The sequence below is a fragment of the Vigna radiata genome, chromosome 11 (assembly GCF_000741045.1).
Source record: "Vigna radiata var. radiata cultivar VC1973A chromosome 11, Vradiata_ver6, whole genome shotgun sequence".
In the NCBI taxonomy this organism is placed as follows: Eukaryota; Viridiplantae; Streptophyta; class Magnoliopsida; order Fabales; family Fabaceae; genus Vigna; species Vigna radiata.
Genome location: NC_028361.1, coordinates 12377464 through 12399883, shown reverse-complemented (window position 1 = coordinate 12399883; position 22420 = coordinate 12377464). Strand labels below are relative to the sequence as shown.

The 22420-nt window shown below is 33.5% G+C and overlaps 2 protein-coding genes and 1 pseudogene across 3 annotated transcripts; all 3 read right to left on the bottom strand.

The window, feature by feature from the left end:
* Nucleotides 1–608: 608 nt before the first annotated feature.
* Nucleotides 609–3259, bottom strand: LOC106776514 (plant intracellular Ras-group-related LRR protein 3). 2 transcript variants are annotated; one of them, XM_022775578.1, is made up of 3 exons: nucleotides 2522–3259; nucleotides 1876–2078; nucleotides 609–1369 (listed from the first exon to the last, which is right to left on the bottom strand). In XM_022775578.1, exons 1-3 carry the CDS (start codon nucleotides 3080–3082, stop codon nucleotides 724–726), a joined length of 1410 nt encoding a protein of 469 aa, XP_022631299.1. In that variant the 5' UTR covers nucleotides 3083–3259; the 3' UTR covers nucleotides 609–723. The 2 variants fall into 2 exon arrangements, with proteins under 2 accessions (XP_022631299.1, XP_014519480.1); XM_014663994.2 differs by having other exon boundaries at nucleotides 1876–2042; nucleotides 2522–3256.
* A 12328-nt stretch (nucleotides 3260–15587) lies between these two features.
* On the bottom strand, nucleotides 15588–17253 carry LOC106777778. Its single transcript, XM_014665528.2, has 3 exons — nucleotides 16941–17253; nucleotides 16013–16811; nucleotides 15588–15737 (listed from the first exon to the last, which is right to left on the bottom strand). The coding sequence occupies exons 1-2, from the start codon at nucleotides 17101–17103 to the stop codon at nucleotides 16324–16326; spliced, it is 651 nt and encodes a 216-aa protein (XP_014521014.1). The 5' UTR covers nucleotides 17104–17253; the 3' UTR covers nucleotides 15588–15737; nucleotides 16013–16323.
* Nucleotides 17254–21518: 4265 nt separating this feature from the next.
* LOC106776778 lies at nucleotides 21519–22024 on the bottom strand (annotated as a pseudogene).
* Nucleotides 22025–22420: the final 396 nt, after the last annotated feature.

The window sequence follows — 22420 nt, the reverse complement described above, 5'->3', positions numbered from 1 at the left end:
GTAAAACTGAATGGAAAAAAATGCCATAAAAGTGAACGCGAAGGAAGTGTGGGGATGCAGGGAGGATAGAATATAATTAAATAATCATTAATTATGCTTTAAATTTATTAAACGAAGGACAAATGAGTAATTTTGGAAGTACAGGAAGAAGGAGGTGAGGTGCAGGGAGAAACACTCCTACACATTTATCAACACTGACATGTGGTTTTAGGCTAATGAATCTTTCAATGTTGCATAAATGTTTCTTGAAACTTACTCTCTTGGTATGGTTAAGTTTCATTATTTATTTATTGACTCAGTTTTCTCACAGGACCCTGACTCATTAGGGAAATTTCAGATCTTCACTGCAAAGAAAGTTCTGTCTATGTTTCTTCATTTCTGCTGTGATCCCAGCCGTATGCTATTTATGATATTCAGAAAGACGGAACCAATGATCTCTTGATTTGTTTGAGGTATTGTGATCTAAAAAGGACTGTGCAATCCAACTATACTACCAATACATCGGAGATTTGAAGTGGGTACTTCTCTACCTGTCTTCATACGAAAATTCCAAACAAATTACACTCTGTTATCAGAGTATAAAAAAACTGTTCAAGTATAACACAAGATAAAATGAAAAACAAGCCTCCTGTATCATGGTATGTTTGTTGAAAAGCGGGTATTGATCACATATTGAAAAGCTCTATCGCAAACTATATACATCCCACGAAATTAGGAAGTAAATCACAACTGTTGATCCAAAAATGGATCCCTAGGAGCTTTTCTAGCTCCAAAATATTCTATAACACTGTCAGAAACCCCAGCAACATTATTTAAGAATGCGACTCCCCATGCCAGCCATCCTGTCTGTGCGTGCTGATTATTTGCTTCAGCCATGCTTTTCTGCTGAGCTTCTTCAATGAGATCAAGCCACCACTTGGCCATGAACTCCTTGACAGCCTCAACCCCTTGGCTTACAACATCTATTGGGGGAATTATGATTGGATTCTGGTCCAGGTTGAGCTTTGTTAAGTTTTCAAGCCTACTAAACGTGTAAGGAAGTGCTCGGATTTGGTTGTTGCTCAGGTCAAGCTCCGTTAAGTTAACCAGATCACCAACTGTTTCAGGCAGCTCTGTCATATCACTAAAATTACTGCTAAGATTTAGATATTCCAGATTTGTGAGTTTCCCAATAGACTGAGGCAGACCATGAAGCTCATTGAAATGAACATCAAGATGCCTGAGAGATTTCATTTCTCCAATGGAGGAGGGAAGCAATCGTATTTTATTCAAATGGATCAAAAGCTTCTCAAGGTTGACAAGTCCAAAACCCATGTTCGTTGGCAGACACATTAAGTTGTTAAAACTTGCATCCAGTTCAACTAGTGACCTACAATTTCATTGAGGAAAAACTTAAAAGAAGCACAAATTACAAGTGTCAAGAACTAACCATTTTAAAAGGAAGCTATTAGGTGAAAATATATTATGAATAATAACTTTTTTATAATTCGCACAAGTGCCTTTTGACTTGATATGATGACCACAGAAATTCATGGAGGCAACAAGAATCAAACTATAGATCATTTAGTCAAATAAGCTCAGATACCATGAGTGAAGTACTGGCAATAACTTTTTACTATTGACCAAATCTTTTTTGGAAATCATAAACTTTGTTAGTCCATCTCGTTTTTAATAAACTTAAATCATGATTAGTGTAGTTTTCAATAAATTTTAATCAATAATAGAAAGTATGTTAAAAATAGTGTATCAGAGAATTTACTACAACCACGTACATATGAACTAATTATCCCCAAAACTTGAACTATTAGATAAAGACACAAAAACGGATTTATATTATCTAAGAAGCTTTAATTTTAGAATGAAGAAGAAACAGACCTGCAAAGGGCAATGGATTCGGGAAGAGAAGTTAGCTTGTTCCCTGACACATTAAGGATCTTTAGATTAACTAGCAATCCAATGGAGTCTGGCAGAGACTCTAAAACATTAGATGAAACATCCAGCTCCACAAGCTTCTGCAGTCCTGCTATTGAATCAGGAATCGCCTGTTTTGACGGCACCAAAACATCCAAAAGTATAAGCTACAACAAATAATTGAATTATACCATGATCAACAATGTCTAATTTACTGTTATATTATGTAATTAAAATTTTAGAAGAGTTACTTCACTTCAACGTAACAAGTGCTTTATTTCCTTATTTTGGTCGGTAGAACCAGTGTTCAATGTCAATTACTGGTTAAACTTAAATCACTTCATGCCAATAGATTCAAACATTTGGTGGAGGATTTAAATCAAACGCTAAATTATACTTATGTATATACACTACACGACCCTTCAATTCTCACTAAGACACAAGAGACTGAATCAAACGCGCCGCCTTAATCCTCTAGAACATGAAAACAGGTTCATCACCAAATGACATTGAGAAGAAAAACACATCATACGAAATGATCACTTGAACATAAGGTTTTGCTACGATGAAAACGAAAGACTCAAAGATCGACATAAAAGACCGAGCATACCTCTAACTGATTCTGAGACAAATTAAGCACAACCAAACCACGAATCTTGCCGAAGGCCTCGGGGAGAATCCTCAATTGGGAACCAGAAAGATCAACCTTTTCTACTTCCTCAATCTCCGCTTGCCTCAAAATACCAACCACTCCTTCATCCACCTCTTCACCAACCCCTTTAACCGATTGCGCGTAAGCCTCAACGAGCAGCTCCTCGGCAGCCCCAAGCTGCTTCACGCACTCCTCGTGCATGCCATCCACCCGCACCAGCGCATGAAATACCTGCGTCTCGTCGTCCGGCGCGTGGGGGTCGGCGATCTTAGCACGAGCGGCGGCAACGGCGGAGGGGTCCGGGCGGGGACCGATGGTGCGGAGGAGGGAGAGGGTGTGGGAGACGTTAAGGGTGGAGGCGCGTTGGGTGAGCGAGGGTAACACCTGGGGGTGGTTCAAGTGAGGAAATTTGGAGAGTAGAGATTGATGGAAGTGTGTGGGCAATGGTGGATGGGTGTGTGGATGAAGGTGGTGCAGAAGGTGGGAGAGAAGAGGGAAATCGTTGAGATTGGGATTCATTTTGTGAAGAAACAAGGAATAATGAATTGTGTAGAGAATCAGAGCAGAAAGAAAAGAAAGAAAGGTAGATAGATAGATTGTTGAGGTTAGATTTTTTCTAGTTTCTGCTGCTGACTGCTGTTTTGGGTTGGTTGGCGTGCCAAAATGGTTGTTCGATTTCTACTTTTGGATATGTTTCGGTTGAGTGAGTCTCTTGGGTGGAAACAAAGGCTTTTCTTTTATTATTATTGAAAGAGTAATAACATGTGTAAATTCACTTTTATCTAGATGATATTTTAACAATTTTATTAACAACTTTTTTATAATAAGATAAGTGTTATTATTTTATTGGTATGTTAAATTTAATTTTAAAAAGATATCTGAAACGAACCAATCACAAGCTACCATGTATGCATTCACTAGTATAGAAAGGGTTTTAGACGTTTATTATTTTGAGCTTTTAACATCACATCTCGAACCGACGTCTTTAGGGGTGACGTTAATCGGACGTCTATTATTTTGGACTTTAAACCGTTCAAAAGAGATCAAACGCATCTGGAAAGGTAATGCAGCAGAGAGAAAAGGCGAAGGAAGACGATGAAGTGTGCGAAACTGGTTCGCAATGACTGATTTAACAAGGAATGAGACTTTAGTTGCCAAAGAGTCTGACGTCTATAATCGAATATACGTCGGGGACCTTACTAATTTGACGTCCATTCAATTTAAAAATTAATATTCTTGGTAAATGTAGACGTTGAATGTCGTGGGAACCGACGTCTTTAAGCGCATATAGACGTCGATTGGAAGGATTAGATGTCTAGATGGCAAAAAAAAATAACTTTTCACCTACTTGTCAGACTATAGACATCAGTTAGAGGGGCACTGACGTCTAAAGTCATATATAGACGTCGGAGTAGCGGGATCTAATGTCTAGATGGCGGAAAGAAATGACTTTTCACCTACTATCAAACATAGACATCAACGTCTATAGTCGCATATAGATGTCGAACTGGCGGGATCTGATGTCTGGATGGCAGAAAGAAATGACTTTTCACCTACCTGTCAGACATATAGACGTCAGTTAGTAGGGGTCCCGAAGTCTATAATATTATAGACTTTGTGGCCCTCCTTACTGACGTTTATAGGCTTGACTTATTTACGAAATCGCCACCGGTCAATAATTTACGTCGTGGCCCCCTTTAACTAACGTCTAATGAGTGACGTTAAAAGTCAATTCTATACTAGTAATTGTCAAAAAATTGTCAAAAAAAGAGTTATTAAAAGAACTTTTTCCTTTTCTTTAAGTGATATGTTAGAGGGTAAAATTTGCATTTAGATGAAATTTGATTTTAGATATTTAGTTTTTCACTAATTTGAAGGGTTTAGGGAAAGTTTAAGATTTAGAATTTAAGATTTAAAGTGATTTTTTATATTTTTTAAGTTCGGTGATATCGGTGTTTGTTTTCATCTCTCTTCCGGTGGTTTTTGTTTATATTTCTTCGGTAATAGTTTTAGAAGTTTTTTCGATGATTGTGAACTTGTTCTTTCTTAGTGTTGTTCGTTAGGTTTTTTCTCCAAGTGGTTTCTGATGGGTTTTCGCTCTCGGTGTTGTAAAAGTTTTCTCTGTACATAGTTTTGGAGGTTTTCACTTATCCATATCTCACCTCAGCAGAACCCCTTTTAGTTTTAACATTTTTGTCTGTCTTTATGTTATTTTACTATGAAATTAAGTGGAGTATTAAAGTGTTTTGATAACCATTATTATGTAAGTAAACCAAAATTAGTAATTTAATTACATTTTTCGTGAGCTACTAGAGCTGCTAATGTAATATTTCAGAGTTCATAACAGCTGTTGAAAATTTTTAGATAGCACAAAACAACAACTATATTCTTTGAAACAAACTACTAAACTGTTGGTTGGTGAGGTACTTTCTGTCAAAATTTTCCTTGAGACTTAAAACTAGATGTTCAGCAGTCTAGTTCTTTAGAAGAATTAAAATATGATGAAGTTCAAGTTTTTTGAACTAGATCGTGAGTCAGAGAGTATAAATGTGTATAAGAAAAGCTCGATGTAGACTAAGTGTTGCACTATTTTTATGAGTATTTTAGGGGCTGGAACGTGACCTTTAGGTAGTCTTTGGAGCAAACAAGCGAGTGTTTTCTTTGTTGGACCAGTTATGAATGTGATGATGTAGCTATTTTGGAGTTTTAACACAAGAGCTGGTGTGATTGTTGCATGTTTCACATTGGTGTTCATTTGGTTGCTGCATATTTTGTTTGGTCTTTACATCTCTGATTTTTTATGGTTTAGAAAATGGTAAAGGAATGAATGTGTTTGTTGGGAGAAGAAATTGAGTATGCGAATAATTGTACATCTCATGCAAAGTCTTTTCACATTGTAAAGGAATAGTGTATGATTGATTTTCTTACAAGCTTCTTAAAGAATGTGCCTTGAAAATAAAATATTTATTTATTGATGAAATATAAAGTTGAGAAGAAAGAACCCAGAGGCGTAGAAATAGTGATTAGGAAAATGATAGAATATGTGAAGAAGTATCGTTGATAAAGATATTCCACTGAACTGGGAAATGATAAAGTGTTATTAGTACTTCTTTTGAAATTAAGAATATGATATTTATGGTTATACCAGGAGAACTTTGAAAAACATTGTGGAGGATCAAGTTGACTTAAGTTCTCAACTTTCCAACATTTAACTCATTTTTTTTTTCATTTTAGTCAAAGTTTAGAAACGCGACGGAACCGGAAAAAATGAATGCTCTCACTAGTGCAAAAACGTTGTTTAACGTCGGTTAATTTGGACTTTTAACGTCACTTTCACATTCGAAGTCTATACGGGTGACGTCTATGGGACGTCGCAATTCCTCAGAACCGACGTCCATATAAATGTCGGTTAACGATATCCACCGACGTCTATATAGATGTCTGCTTATACTCATACTGACGTCTAATTGCTCTATATAGACGTCCACTTATGACTAAACCGACGTCAACATGAATATATAAAGAGGTTTAAAAGGACACTAACCGACGTCTATGTTGTTATAGACGTCGGACATGGCTTTAACCGACGTCTAACAACAATTTTGTGTTTTAGTGCAGTTTTGATCCAGGCTTTCGGTAGCATTGTGTAACACTCTCCTCTCGCTAGTTTCCCCACAAAAAAAGCTTGCGTCTTTTGAATCTTCTAATGCTTTCAACCCAAAACCGAACCTGGGTCCATGGCTACTTCCCATTATTCAACCGCAACAGAAAAAAATTACGGTGTCGAGAAGTAGACAAGGACCCAAGTTCCATTTTGGGTCGGAAGAACTAAAAAACTCAAAAGATCGCCACTCTTCTTGTGAGGAAACCAGCAAAGGGAGAATGCTGCACTATGTTACCTAAAGAGAGGATCAAAACTGCACTAAAACACAACACAAAGAAAGCAAATTTTAATCAGTTGAACGAAAAGATAATCAATAAAAAACTAAAGAAAGTTTAAACGGTAAGCATAAAAAAAACCGCACCTGGGATGCAAGAGAGAAAAAGGAGAGGACGAAGACAATGACGTTATGAGAAACGACATTGCAATGCCGCAAGAGATAAAAAGTAGAGCTGCGCAAGCGAGTAAAAGAAGAGGAGATGCAGAGAAAAAGGAGAAGAGATGAAAACGCGATCAGAAACTGAATGGTGAGAAGAGTCTGCGGTCTATTTAAAATGAAATGGGGCATCGATTGCTCTAGAAACCGACGTCTAGGAAGCTGAAAAGATTGACGTTTTGGTTTCCTGTCAGGGTAGTTGACGTCGGTGCCCCTCACAGCCGACGTCTAAAACCCTAGAATTTGGTGAAAATACAGGAACGTAGACGTCGGTGCCCCCAGAACTGACGTCTACATTGAAGAATTTTTGTCTTCCCGCCCTCTAGACAGGCCTTAGACGTCGGCGTTTGACTACGTGATGTCTAATTGCCTGGGGCATTAGGTGAACAACATTAATTATAGCCCAATCGACGTTGCTTTTTCACGGGATCCGACGTCTATTCGACGTCTAAAGCTGAACCGGTTGACGTTTGATTTCCTGTCAGTAACGTAGACGTCGTGCCCTTGTTAGCCGACGTCTAAGCTCCTGGAAATTTGATGGGTAGCATTAATTGCAACCTAGTAGACGTTGGTCCCCTGAAACACCGACGTTAATGGACTGTCTTATCAAATACCTCAGGCAATTGGACATCAGTTTGCGGCAAGTGCGACGTCTATGATGTCATAGACGTTGCCTGACATCTGACATCGAAACTGACGTCTAGTTTTCCAATTTATTTACGATAATGCCACCGTGCAACAATAAATGTCGGATTTTCACGAAACTGATGTCTAAGAGGTGACGTTAAACCGCGTTTTTACACTAGTGTCTTATTTTTTGATATGTTTTTGTCAGTATAAAAAAATTAATTTTAAATGAAGTTATGTATAATTTAATTTGTAATATGTATGTAATAAATTAAAATGTTATAGGTCAATCATGTTATGGTAAAAAAAATGTTATTTTTATTTTTTTTACAAGTATAAAGTATTTATTAACTTTGTAGACGGTTAATTTTTGTTAAAAAGTTTATTGGCTGTCTTTGTGAGTTTTATTTTCTTATTCATGAAAATTTGAATATAAAACATAATTTAAGGAATCTAATTTAATGATGAAGGGTATCTAATTTATATAAAAGATTTTAGGAATGAGCTTATACAGGCATGAAGTTAGAGTGCAAGTGGGGTGTCATAGTTGTGGTGGTAGCTAATATTCTACTGAGTTTAATTAAGAAGTTTGTCTTCTGGTAGCAGAGTCATGGAAATAATGAAGAATAAAAAGGTTCTACGGCAGGTCTTTGGTTGAGTTTTTTACCCAAAATCAGGAGATGTAAAGACCAAAAAAATGTGCAGCAACCAAATGAACACCAACGTTAAACATGCAGTAACCATACCAGCTCTTGCGTTAAAATTCCAAAGTAACTACCTCCTCATGTTCAGAACTAGTTCAGCAAAGAAAACACTCAGTTGTTTGCTCCAAAGACTACCTAAAGGTCACGTTCGAGGCCCCAAAACATAAAGAAACAAAAATATTGCAACACTTAAATGTAGGACAACACCTAGTCTACATCGAGTTTCTCCTAGAGACATTTATGCTCTCTAACTCACGATCTAGTCCAAGAAACTTGAACTTCATCATATGTTAACTCTTCTACAGAGCTAGAGTTCTTAACATATAGTTTTAAGCTTTAAGGGAAATTTTGAGCAGAAAATACCTCACCACACACAGAAAAAACCTCCACATCATCGAGGGAGAAAACCCATCGAGAACCACTAAGAGAAAAATCCTAGCGGGCACCACCGGGAAAGAATAGGTCAAAAACCACCGACGAAGACTTCAAAAACGATTACCGAAAATATGTAAACAAGAACCACCGAGAGAGAGGAAGAAAACAAGCACCGACGTCACTGAACTTTGAAAATGATCAGGCAACATAGAACGTGCACAGGAACTTTACCTAGACCCTCTAAATTAACGAGAGACAAAATATCCCAAATCAAATTTCATCTGAAACCAAATGCATCTTTCCAATATTACCCTCAACTTTGACCTGCCACTTTTAAAAAAGGTGACAAGGTACTATGTCAAATGAATGTCATTGACACGTGTGCATGTCAACCTACTAGTACTCTAATTGAAAGTGTTTTCTTATAAGACTTGATTAATTTATTGATTAGAATTAAAAAATTATTAATTTAATTTTTAATTATTATAGCCACCGAGAGAGAAATCCTAGTGGGCACCATCAGCGAAGAACAAGTCGACTACCACCGATGAAGACTTCAAAAACGATTTCCGAGAATATGTAAAAAAGAACCATCGAGACATAGGAAGAAAACAAGCATTGACGTAATTGAACTTCGAAAATGATCAGGGAACCACTAACATAGAACGTGCATAGGAACTTTACCTAGACCTTCGATATTAGCGAGAGACAAAATATCCCATATCAAATTTCATCTGAAACCAAATGCATCTTTCCAATATTACCCTTAACTCTGATCTGCCACTTTTAAAAAAGGTGACAGGGTACTATGTCAAATGAATATCATTGACACGTGTGCATGTGAACCTACCAGTACTCTAATTGAAAGTATTTTCTTATAAGACTTGATTAATTTATTGATTAGAATTAAAAAATAATTAATTTAATTTTTAATTATTATAGCTACACACATTTAGATATATAGACACACATAAATCTGGATACATACAAAGTTAGACACACACATACACAAACATACACATAAACATGCACATAATGTATAACATTCTTTTATTTACATTTGATGGATATACTCACATATATTCAATTCATTCACCAAAATATATTAAAATTGTTTATTACCACATCCAAATTATTTCATCAACCTCACAAAATTTTAATTATACTTTTAGAATATATTCATTGAAATATATTCAAATATATACACCTATCACACTACTTCTATTAAACTTTCATAACAACATTGTATAATAAAAATGCATCAACTCATGAGAATCAATCTTTATGATAAACCAAAAACAATTCTTTTTTTACATTATATAAGAACCTCCTTTAACTCTTATTACTTAATATTTTTCTTCATGTGAATTCAGTATCTAATATCTCATATAAAATATCAAATTCAATACAAACATATAATTATGTTTCCAATTCAACACATATATCACACGTAATTATCATATATTTTATTTATATACATTCCAACTTAATTCATATTTTATTCCACATTACATCTGTGAGGAACTGAAAATATTTGTCAAGAGCTGATAAGTGCTCTAAGTTAATGAGACCAGACTTTTAAAACACACAGAACATAAAAGCAGATTTTATAACATTTTGGTGCATTAGCTTAAACCCCATCTCTCTCTAAAAAACTTGTTCTTCATTTTCTCTACCTTCTCTCTTCCATTACATTTCACTAAGCCACTGGGTTTTCGATCAGGTGGCGCCCTAGTAACCGCACCGTAGAGAGCTTAAAAACCGGTCGATCAGTTTTGGGTCTTAGTCAAGTAAGTGGCTCTGTCCAGTTCTCCGTCGTTCTTGAACTGGGACATGCAACCTTTGTTGGTTGCATGTGTCTAGTGTTTTTCCTTTTCTATCCTCTGCTAAATTTTGAACTCTAAAAGTTGTTTCCATAACAATTTTGGTGGTTTGAAGGACTTTGTGAGTTCCTTGCGGTGTAAAGTGCTATGGAGGTAGTCTTATGAGCTGGGCAGTTCCATTTTGAGGTGAAGGGAGCTAGTTAATTCTTTTAAATTAGTTGTTGTTTGGTTGTTATTGTTGTGTTGTGTGTTTTCTCTCAGCAATGATCATCCGGTGGGTGTGAGCAGAAGGTGATGAGATGTGATTTGACTTATAAGTTAGAAATTATGTTATTAATTTAAATATACCACGTTATTTTTGTTGCATTAGCTCACCCTTACTTTATCTGTTGTTTGGTTGTTATTGTTATGTTGTGTGTTTTCTCTCCGCGATGATCATCTGGTGGGTGTGAGCATAAGGTGATGAGATGCTGGTGGAACAGGCGTTAGATGGAGGATTAACTAGTGTTTAACTTATATGGACGAGATCCTTGTTTTTAATCGTTTTATGTTTAGATTGTATTAAGTTTAAAATTTGAGTGATAATTTGTATAAAATTGAGGAAAACTTTTATTCCTCGTTTCTATAATTGTTCTATCATATCAAGGATGTAATAACTATATTATAGTTCAATACTATAATTATTGGGATGTTACACAGGAAGCTCAGTCTTTGGGGGTTATCCTGAAACTCCAATGGTCTTTCATTCTCAAGTAGAGAGGATTGAACCATGTCGTGAGGAGTAGCAGGAGGTCTTAGTCTTGGGGCTTCCAGTATGCCTTAAGGTCCGGAACAGACTAACCTTGTGAGTGTGGTAGGGTGAAATCCATTAGCACTGGCTTTGCAAAGCAGTAGAGGTCACCACGAGTGCATGACCCGCCATAGCTCAGCAATCATTCTAAGTCCGGAAGGTCAAGTCTAAGTCATAACATGTTAGGATGTCTGAATTAGTTTATCTTGCTTAAATAATTATGTGAATGTGTTATGTGAAATAATTGTATGAATTCTTTTATATCTAGCTTACCCTTGCTTTTCTCTTGTCTGTCCTTATATGTTTTCTCTTTTGCAATGATCACTTGATTGGTGTGAACTTATGGAGACAGTTCTTTCAGTTACTTCAGCGATAGGTGGTCGAGGGAATCAATAGAGAAATTGGACAAATCTACAAGTGTAGATATGATCTTTCGTAAATTTGTTTCTTATAATAGTTATTTATGATATATGTAATATTCATTTTAATAGTATTTTACTATGAAAAATTGGACGTTACAACTTCATTTATATCATATATTTGAAATCATCGCATACCTCATTAATTACATAATAACTCAACTTAAATATCAAAATCATTATTAAAAATTATATATTTAAACATTAAAAAGTACTAATAAATTCTAATTCAATAATTATCACACTGTGATAATGTCTAATTATACTAACTTCATAAATATAACAATTTAGTAAATTATAAACAATTGTGGCATTTAGAAAATTTTAAAAGAGTTATTTAAAGTTTGAAAATGTTGTACTCACCTAGTCATCAATGTAATTCACATACCAAATTAAACATGTGTATAAATTTGCTCAACCATTCTACTCATTTAACAAAAGGTATGCTAGTTTAACAAACAAAATTTTCATGTTTATATTTAATTGAATTTCACATAACAAACAAATGGTCACTCCACCACTAAAGCGATTGAGTTTTTAAATAAATGAGTTTCACTATGTGTAGAAAACAATGTTTCAATTCATTTTTTTCATGCATAGAATTGAGTATTTCTTTCTAAATAAGACCATCTTGCATTAACTTGACTCACATTCACGTTCTGCATTTTAACTACCAAATATATAACATATCTCTTCTAATTTATTCAATTTGCCTTAAATTATATTATTATTCAAAAACACCTTATTAGTAGTGCAGGTTTTTAATGATAACCATCTTCTTATATTTCATTTGCTGTAATTTTTATTTTTTATAAAATTAATTAATATTAAAACAAAAAAAAATGTATAGACATGTTATCCACAAAAATTGGATATAAAAATAGAGATTAAAATAGTAATATACTTTGATTTTGTTATAAAAATATTAATCTTATATATATCTACCAACCCATACTATATAATTAATTTTAATTTAATTTAATTTTATAAATCAATTTTTAAGGGACGAGGTTTGCACTTTATATATATATATATAGGATAATGATATTTTGACAACTTTTTTGACAACGGTATACATGTCATCACTTTATTGGTCTATTTGAATTTATGTTTTAAAAAATGTTTAAAATGGACCAATCACAAGCTGCCACGTATATGTTGTCAAAAAGTTGTTAAAAAAATGTTGTTAAAAGATATTTTTCCATATATATATATATATATATATATATATATATATATATATATATATATATAAGTTTACGTAGAACTTCCAACCTGTAATACATATTTTAGGTCTTTGATGTTATTGATGTTTTTGGTGCAAATGAATAATGGATTTTAGTTGGTGTGAAAAGTATTTTGGAGGAGATTTGATTCCTAGTAGAAGACAAAAACCGAAGGGAATCTTAGTACAGTCCAGGTGAAAAAACAACCACAGACCAAAACCCAGTTTTATCTTATCAACTCGCAAGATATTTGTTGGTGATAAAAAGATAAAGGAATCTTTCATTTCGCCTCATTACATCCATATATCCCATCAAAATTCTCATAATATTACAATTCAAACTTTTAAAATATATAATAACCAATTTTTAATTTTAAATTTTAAATTACAAAATATTGTAAAAATATACTAACAAAATTTCCATTTAAAATTCAAAATAAAAAATGTAAAATGAAGGCTTTTTTTTATGGATTTTTTCAATATATTTGAATAACTTTAACATATTACCAATCTTCACACATGCAAGCAAGCTTATTTTTAACACATTTGCGAAAGGCAAATTTGCGAATTTTTATCATTTGTGAAAGGGATGCTGGATAATATCACTGAATTTTTCTCCTTTGTCATTGTAATTTTACATTTTTCTCTATTATAGTTTTTGTTGAGGTTTATTTTTGTTTTTATTATTGTTATCGTTTATCTCTTCTTTTCATTTTTGTTTTTCTATTTCTTCTCTTAACGTTTTTCTTTTAGATTTAGTATCACCATTGCATTTTAGTCGTCATTGTCATCCTTTTGAATTGGATTGGAGTGTCATAACATTGTAAGTTTGAGTTGGTCTCCATCTATTATTTTAGACACTACTATATTATTATTGATTCATGTTTAAGCAGTTGATTTTGATCTCTCAATCTTATTCGTGTTTGGCCATTTTTTTATTTGTTTTATACTTCGATTATCTTGTCAACCGAAGCCTATTTCTAAGATAGAAGCTTGAGAATCAAAGTCTAAACTTTCTTTCTTTTACTTATTTTACTTGAATATGTTTTGATTGTACAATCAAAATATAATGACAAAAAAAATTGGTCTAATTTAGATGAGTGTTGAATTCAATTTAGAATAAGAGTTTTCTTTCATAGTGTTATATAAAGTGAAATCATTTTAAGTACGTTATGTAATGGATACGATAGATAATCTATTTATTTTAGTATTAGAGTCCTAATTAATCATTATCTGATAAGCAAATTACAAGAGCTACTCTTAAGAGATTATTACAATGAAATATTTTAAACATATAATAACAATACTTTTCACTATTTCTCATGTCGAATGAATATTTATATTAGTTAGGAATGAAGTTTATCTACTCTATTAATATAAAAAGACTTTTATACAAACATTTAGTGTTTGACTATTTCTCATTATGTCATCTTATTCTTTAATGTGATATGGAATAATGAGATAAATTCCTAGTGGATGTATCGATAAGGTGGTATTCTTACATTTTTTTTTTATCATCATTCTTACATTTTTTTAATGCCTAAGGTAGCTAACATGGATTTTTTTTTCTTAATGTTTTAAATTAATTAGTTATTTCATTATATTTGAACTCAAAATGTTACAATATTATCATAAGTTTTTATAACATACAATACTTCAAATAATATTTTCCTAAACAGTTTCATGTCTCTGTTTTTTCCCTTGGCGTTTCTTTCACCGACTATTATGTTGATGTTTGCTTGCCATGGAACAATAACCTTACAATGTCAGAAATTTTCCACCGAACTCAGCGGACAAGGCTTCTGTCTCAACTCAAGAGATCAACATCCATCACTCCGTCACTTCCCCGCACTCACTCTATCTCTTTTATCCTTTCAAACACTTAATATTCGCATTCAATATCTTTTATATTTTTAAACCACTGAATTCGTTCTCTTTTAAGACCTATTTCTACATCTAATGCTTCTTCTCTCAATATTTTTCTCTTTATAGGTGTGAATTAGCTTTTACTCTGCATGAATTATTTTACACCATGCTTCTTTTTGGCATGTTTTCATTACTAAATAAGCTAATCAATTCATTTCAGGTAATTGGGTGGGTGAAATATCTGTCAAATCTCTTCCAAAACTAAGAAAGCGAGAGGAATCTTCCGTTTGAATGTTACATGAGTGGAGGTCCTTGTATTTCCAACACCAAATCTTCTTTCTAAAATCTGCAATCTTGCATTGCTGAAAGGATGAGCCTATTTTTAGTTTTCTCTCTCTCTTTCTCTCTTTTTTTCGAAAAGGAAAATATTCTGATTTTATGTTGGCTCCATCAATTTGTAGTTTTGTGCCATATATTCTCATCTTATGAGTTCAAGTTCTTTGAACATGCATGAGCCAGTTGTCATGGATGGTTTTAATTTTTCATTATAATAAGTTTATTTATCTTTAAATGGAGTCTGGTCCCCCACCACGGGTTTCTAACATTCAGTTGCCAACCTTAATCGTGTTCATACGAATCCATCATGTCGTGTCCATTGCTTAGTCCACACTTTGAAATGGCCAGAACACATAACTGAATTTGAACATCAATATTAGTTACTCAAAAGAAATGAAATATGACAAGAGACCCATCTATGCAGACAATACACACTATACTAATTTATCTTAGCTAAAGGTAGGTTTTGCATCGGTTCCAGAACAAACCAAATAATTTTATTTCGACAATGCATTTTCCAGAACTGTATAAAGATAATTTCATAAGTGACAATGGAATCAGAATTTCTTTTTTCTCAAAATCAACAAAGGGTAATTGCCAAGCAATTAAATATAATAATGGTGATGACAGCTATACATTGCCATTGAAGAGCGTGGCTAAATTTAGAAAAAAAAATATTTTGAATCATATAAGACAATATATTTACTTTAGAATCTATTCTATAAGGATATAATAATGTATCTTAAAATATAAAACATAATATGATTGGAATATTAATATATTAAATTGTAAGTGATTGTATTTTTCTAGACATCATTTCTCCTAAATGTACTTAGGGTAAAAGAAACTTACAATTGAAACGCGCCAAGCCATCATCTACAAGTAAGATTTTCTTCCAATCTTCAGTTAAACCTGCAAACAGAAATCTCAAAGCATTAATCACTACAAATTCATACTCTCAAAGGGTAAAAAATTAAAATTTGTAAAAACAATTGAAGAAATCAAGCTAAAAAGTTAGTAACGACAGTGATGACACTGATTGAGCGTAAGACCATAGTGAAAGTGAACACAGATTAATGGGTCCTTAATGAAATCACAGAACAAATAAATTAGAAGAATTTGATGAAATGAACCCAGAAAACGAAAAAAAGGAAACACGAGAAAAAGAAAAGGACCAACGAACTCACCATCATTAGAAAAACGGAGCGAAACGAAACACGAAATTGGAGTGAAATTCATTAATGGGCAATCAAGGATCACAAGCTAAAACCGCAACCCTTACCAACGATTTTTACAGTCCCATTTTACATCACACATATACAGGACTCTTTCCTTTCCTTTCCCCGTTTCATTCTCCTTCGTCTTCTTTTTTATCTTCGTTTAATTATATTCTATATCATTGTAAAAGTCCTTTTTTATCATTTTCATTTTCAAATAGCACCTGCTTCTTTATCTCAGTCCATCCATTTCAATATTCTTTCAAAACAACACCGTAACGTTATTGCCAGTGGTTTCCGTGGTGGATCAGGTAAACCTGGCCACCGCTCCCGTGGTAACCGTAGCGCGGGAGAGGAATATTCCTCCCGGATGCTTTCGATTTGTCCACTGCGGTCCGGTACGCCGGAGCCGGCGACATCTGATGGACGCAACGGTCGACCACCGTCGCCGAGGTTCTGTAACTCGGCCCAGATTTGCCGGTAGGGCTGCAATACGACGAAGAGGACGACGACGATGAGGCTGAGGAGGAAGATAATGAAGCTGACTTCGACGGAGGAATGGAAGCGTTGTTCGGAGATCTCGACGGCGTGGGCGGCGAGAGGAAGGCTCTGATCTTGAGCGATGAAACGCGGTCGTATTCCTCGATGAGATTGACGAGATCTTCGTCGGAGGTGATGGAGATAAGAGCGTCGAGGTCTTCAGAGGGTAATTGGCAGCGGATGTGCCTCACGGAGGCACCGCAGAGCTCTTCCATCTTCAGCAGCAGCTCTGCACGACAAGCGATTATGGTTATTTATTATGAACGCAAAAGAGATCGGCGTTTGAAGTATAAGGTTTTGGTGAACGGAAGATAGACTAAGTGAGTGAGAGTGCGACTGAGTGAGAGAGAGAACTGACCGGAAAAGGTAATAGAGCGGTCGACGGCGAGGACGCGGGTGTGGCCTCCGAGGTAGCGGAGCTTGCCGTCAGGGTAACGGGGGAGGATTCTGCCGCCGTAACTGCAGAGGAATTTGATGGTGGATTTGGAAGGTTTTGAAGCGGATTGAGCTGATCTGAACATATTTAGTTTGGGTTGATAGAAACTGAAATCCAATTATCCAATTTTGTAGTGTGTGAGGAATAAATTGGAAAAGAGAGGAAGAGAGAAAATGGTGAGAGAGTGAAGGTGCTTTGAAGTTTGGAGAAGCGCCTTCAAGCCTATTCGTGGTGACATTTGTCCCTTATTTATAGGGATTTTTCTCACTATGAATAATCATATTTTAACGACACTTTACGATAACTTTAATTTTTACAATCCCATACGTCTATTTGAATTTAAATTTAAAAAATATTTAAAATATATGTTGTCAAAAATTATTAAAAAAATATTGTTAAAAAAAAATTTCTCTGCCACATCGTGTTCCCTTGCTTGCGTACCTCCTATCATTTACTTCAATCATTCTTTACTTCAATCATTTAATCTATACTAATCTAATTTATGAGGGTAAATTATTGAAACATTGTAAATTTATAACACCAATTATTTTAGCGTAAGGTCGAAACTGCATTTGGGGCCAAAGTGTAAAATGAACATAATTATTTTAACACCTCTAATTATAAGTGTGTTTAATGTTTTTTTTTCGGCAAGATACTTAGATACGCAACTGAAGAATTGAAAAATTTGTGGTGAAACATTTGTTATCATCTACGAATATGACTTGATAATCTTGAAATCTTAATTCAAAGAGTTTGCCAAAAATAAAAGGGTTAGCAGAGGAGATACCTAAGGGATTAGCCTTTTTGACTTAAATAAAATTCTTTTTTTCATCCAAATTATTAGTTTAAATTATATTTTATCACTGGACACTGCTGGGTACACTTATTCAATTGTCACCCTATTAGCAGTGCGTTGATGGCTTCACAAAATATCCCATAATTGTTTGGAGTGGGAGTTCCAAAACAATACGTATTAGCAGTGCGTTGAGGGCTTCAAAGAGTTCCAATGTAAAACAAAGCAAACAAAACAATACGTATTTTCTCGTTATTTGGTCCCCCAACTATTGCTTAATTTTATCTAACTACATATTTTTTTTTTTCATTTTTAAGTAATTAAACCATGCATTTCACGAGTGTGATAATATCTTTGGTTTTGGTTGGTTTAGTTGTCAAAGCATAAAAAACACACATGCACGGATCTTTCATCCTTCTTTATTATTTAACACGAATATTGTTAATCAGCTACATGTTTATCTTCTTTACTTAACCATCTGAAAGGCAAGTATTTGTACGTTGAGGATGGAATTGATTTAAGTGAAAAAAGAGGAAACACAAGAGTTTATATGGTGTAACTGAAAGGCCACGTCATGCTTTATCAAGTCCTATTCATGCATACCAATCTGAATGGAACTGATGGGTCCCACATCAAGTTGGTTTCCAGGATAACCTTGATCCGCACGTGGGTCCCTCCCACTTCAAGTCTATTTCTCAACCTCTTCATTCTTTTCTTTTTTCTTTTTAAATACATGGTGATTATATTGAAACCTATCCATATCCTTCTCTACGTATCATCCTTAATAATAAAATAATAATTTCGGTTTCTCTGTGATTGGTGTGAAATATGTGCTTTTTTTAGTAAATACACTTAATACTTCAACAATATCTCTTTTCCAAAAGAATATACTATTTAACATTTTTAAAATAATTAAAAGAATAGTGTGATATATAAAGTGTGTTAGACTGTTTTTTTCTTTCAAATAATAAAGAGTTACTAAGATTAGTAAAAATAAGAATGAATTTAATTTGGTATTTAAAGCATTTGAAATAATAATATTATTGCGCATAATAACTTGAAAACTAGTGTTGGAATACACGTGATTTTTTTATTACAATTGTGTGTGGGTTATGAGCTTAAGATTATATGTTCCTTTAAGTTTTTTATGTCTGCAAAAAGTATTTTCACGTTAAAATTAATAAAGATTTGGTTAATTCAATAATTAATTATAATAAATTCAACCACTTTCTTTTTTATCTTAAAATTGTTTTCGTGAATTTTGTATGAACTTTAGATTATTCACAGTCTAATTATGATTTAATTGATATTAATTATATTTTGTCTTAAACTAATTTTTATCAAATCCAATTATTGTTTAAGGATAACTATTCAATCTATATGATACAACAATTCGATCTCTTGGATAATAGTCTTGATGTTTCTAATTATGTGATCATTCGGTCATAAATTAACTAATAGACTACCATACAATATAATTTGTATTTGAATAAATTTAAATTTAAAATTGTATAAATACTCATACTAATATTTAAAAAAAAATGATATATATATTATTTTGTTTGTATAGATGTAACATCTATTAGCGGGATTTTTCTGTACTTTTCCCTTTTCCTTTTGTGGGATATTGTTGCTTTTTTTAATTTTGAAAGATAATAATTATTTGTGGGGAGATAGACATTAATTTTGAAAAAAATGGGCATAACAATTATATTTTGAGAAAGGGAAAATTGGAGAAGGGGCCGTGTGGTCCTACGAGAGGTGAGCCACATTCTCTTTTCCGCAATTGTTATTTCATTTAATATACTCAATTATTCTATGAAAATTAAGGATGGGAAAAAGGACAACCTCGTGAGTCAGCCTGCACGGTAAAAAAAACGGGTTAATTTGACTAATTCGGTTCGCCAAATATAGTAGCTCGGATCACGAGTAAGTGAATTAAGTTAAATTAACTTAATGATTCGGTTTAATTAAAAAATATTAAAATATAGGTTGCGATATTTTATAAGTTTAAATCTCTTTTTGTCCCTAAGTTATGAGTGGATGTTCAGTTTAGTCCCCACTTTTAAAAATGTAAACCTTTGATTCCTAAGTTATAAAAAATGTATCAAATTATTTGAGTCCTTTGATTACTGTTTTTTGGTGTTTCTTAACAACTGCTACATCTTTAGATTGCTCTGATTTGTTTCTTAATTGTAATAGCACTTTAGATTGCTCTTTGTACTTTGACAATGAACATCAAAAAAGGACTCATTTGATCCATTTTTTATAACTTAAGGACCAAAGATTTACATTTTAAAAAATGAGGACTTAACATCCGCTTATAACTTAGGGACCAAAAATAGGTTTAAACCTATTTTATATTAAAGATAATCTGACTTCATTAATACACTTTAACATTTCAAAAGTTCTGTAGCTCAATAGTCTATTTTTATGTATATTAAATTTTATGACTAAAAAAAATTAAAACTGGTGAGTCAGTACGACAGTATAAAAACTTTGACACGTTAAATTATAAATTTTAATCTATTTTTAATTAGAAGTTCAATTTCTTTTAACATATCTAGTGAAAATACTCATAATAATTATTTCCTTAACTAATATCTTTTCATTTGGGTCGTTCAAAAATTCTCCTAGAATTTAAAAAATATGAAGATATCTGGTGGATTGGCAAACCACTCATTGACACCTGTACAATATAAGGGAAGACATCTGTACATAGAATGGTGGACCAGTATAGAAGAATTTCCTACAAAATAAAAGAAAAAAAATTAACTATTTGATGTTATTCATTTGACGAATTGTTCTATACACGAATCAATAATCATAGCTTCAACAATTTCACTATTTTTCTGAAAAACAAATGGGTTTAATTTGAATGGTATTTATTTTTTATATTTTTTTTTCATTTTTAAATATTTTTTAAATGAAGTAATTTAAATTTTAATATTTGGACACAAAAACTAACTATCATTAAATAAAATGGTGATGATACTTTTCAATTGATACTTATTGAGATTACTTTTTGAGTCAAGGTTTTATCATTTAAACTTGACAGTTATTGACATTGATTAAAGGTTTTTTTATCTACTTCTCATCAATATTGGCTTAAAGAAATCCTCACAAATAAAACGGTTGGTTAAAAGAAATTCATTCTTCATTAAAGAAAAATTCTAACCATTTCATACAAAAAGATGACATTAACATTGTTGATAGAGAAAATCTTTACTAAAAAATAATCATTAAAATTAATATGTGAACATTTTAGCATCATTATAGAAAATGACAGAACGTTAGACAATAAGGTGGTGGTCCGTGGTCACTATGAATATTTTAGCATCATTATGTTTCATTAGTTTTAGGATGGTAGATTCTTCAGGTTAATAAGAACTCATGAAAAGATAAATCTAACTCGTAATCTTGAGTAATACTTATCAATATCCCAATTTTTTTTTTATAAAAACACAAATATTTAAAGATAGGTTTAATACCTATTTTGGTCCCTCCCTTGGGAGGGTTTATTCAAAGTAGTCCTTCCTTTTTTTCAAAAGTTCATTTAAGTTCTACCTTTTGCAAAAACTGTTCAAAGTAGTCCTTTTTGCTAACGGCGTTAACTTTCTTAACGGCAGAACTGCCAGGTGGCTAATATTTGCTGAGGTGTAACGTTTTGGCTGTGCTGGCGCTGTTGTGTGTTTTAAAAAAAATAATTAATTGTGATGTTTAGGACCTCTCCACTCTGTGCCAGTGATCCCCTTTCTTCTCCTCTTCTCTCTTCCTCTCACCACTCACTCTCAGCACCTTATTCTCTTCCACTTCTATCTTTATCTCTTCCCTCTTCAACCCTGGCACGTCCACCATTATTCCAATCCACTGTAGCAGCTGGCATCACCATCGATTGTTCATCTTTCTCCACCCCAAATGGAATTTGTTCCAGCACATGAAACGGGTCTGGGAATCGATCAGACAAGAGCTCCGCCAAAATGCCTCTAGGAGGATCGAATGGTAGTAGAGACCCCTTCGCTTTCCTAACAACAGGAACAAAATGAGTTGGTGTAGCCTCATTTCTAGTATTAATCAGGAAACTAGAAGCAGATAGTGATGGTTAATAGTGGAGAATTATTGAACTTTGGCACTGCAAGTGTGTGTGTCTTCAACCATGCGATGATCCATGACAGAAGTACACACGTATATATATAGAGCATGTATGAGACAAATGAGGCTAAAACTCTAAAAATTGAATTTGGGGTTTTGCAGATTGGGGATTCTCCAAATCACGACCATTCTTCCAAGGCTGAACGAGGAACAAAAAACAAATACGTAGACTAAAGGAGATGAAACAATGGCAGTTTCATGATTCAAACAACAGAGGGGCGAAAACGGATTGAGGGTTTTCTTCCCCAATTTAGGGTTTCTGGTTCTAATTTCACTTTAGGGTTCTTAGGATTCAGATTGGGGATTTTTCTCCATTTTAGATTTCCAGAAACAATTAAGGTTCTTAATGGGATTTTTAATTAATTACCCCCCAATTAACCCCAAATTCAATTTTTAATTTAAACCTAATTTTATTAAATTCCACGTCACAATTAATTATTTTTTTTAAACACACAAC

What these genes read in the sequence shown, in the direction of transcription:
- LOC106777778 (XM_014665528.2), bottom strand. Translation starts at nt 17,103, where the DNA reads ATGTTCAGATCAGCTCAATCCGCTTCAAAACCTTCCAAATCCACCATC. An exon ending in CCGCTCTATTACCTTTTCCG is followed by an intron (nt 16,812 to 16,940) that starts GTCAGTTCTCTC and finishes CTTGTCGTGCAG; the next exon opens with AGCTGCTGCTGAAGATGGAA.
- LOC106776514 (XM_022775578.1), bottom strand. Translation starts at nt 3,082, where the DNA reads ATGAATCCCAATCTCAACGATTTCCCTCTTCTCTCCCACCTTCTGCAC. An exon ending in TGTCTCAGAATCAGTTAGAG is followed by an intron (nt 2,079 to 2,521) that starts GTATGCTCGGTC and finishes TATTTGTTGTAG; the next exon opens with CTTATACTTTTGGATGTTTT. An exon ending in GAATCCATTGCCCTTTGCAG is followed by an intron (nt 1,370 to 1,875) that starts GTCTGTTTCTTC and finishes ATGAAATTGTAG; the next exon opens with GTCACTAGTTGAACTGGATG.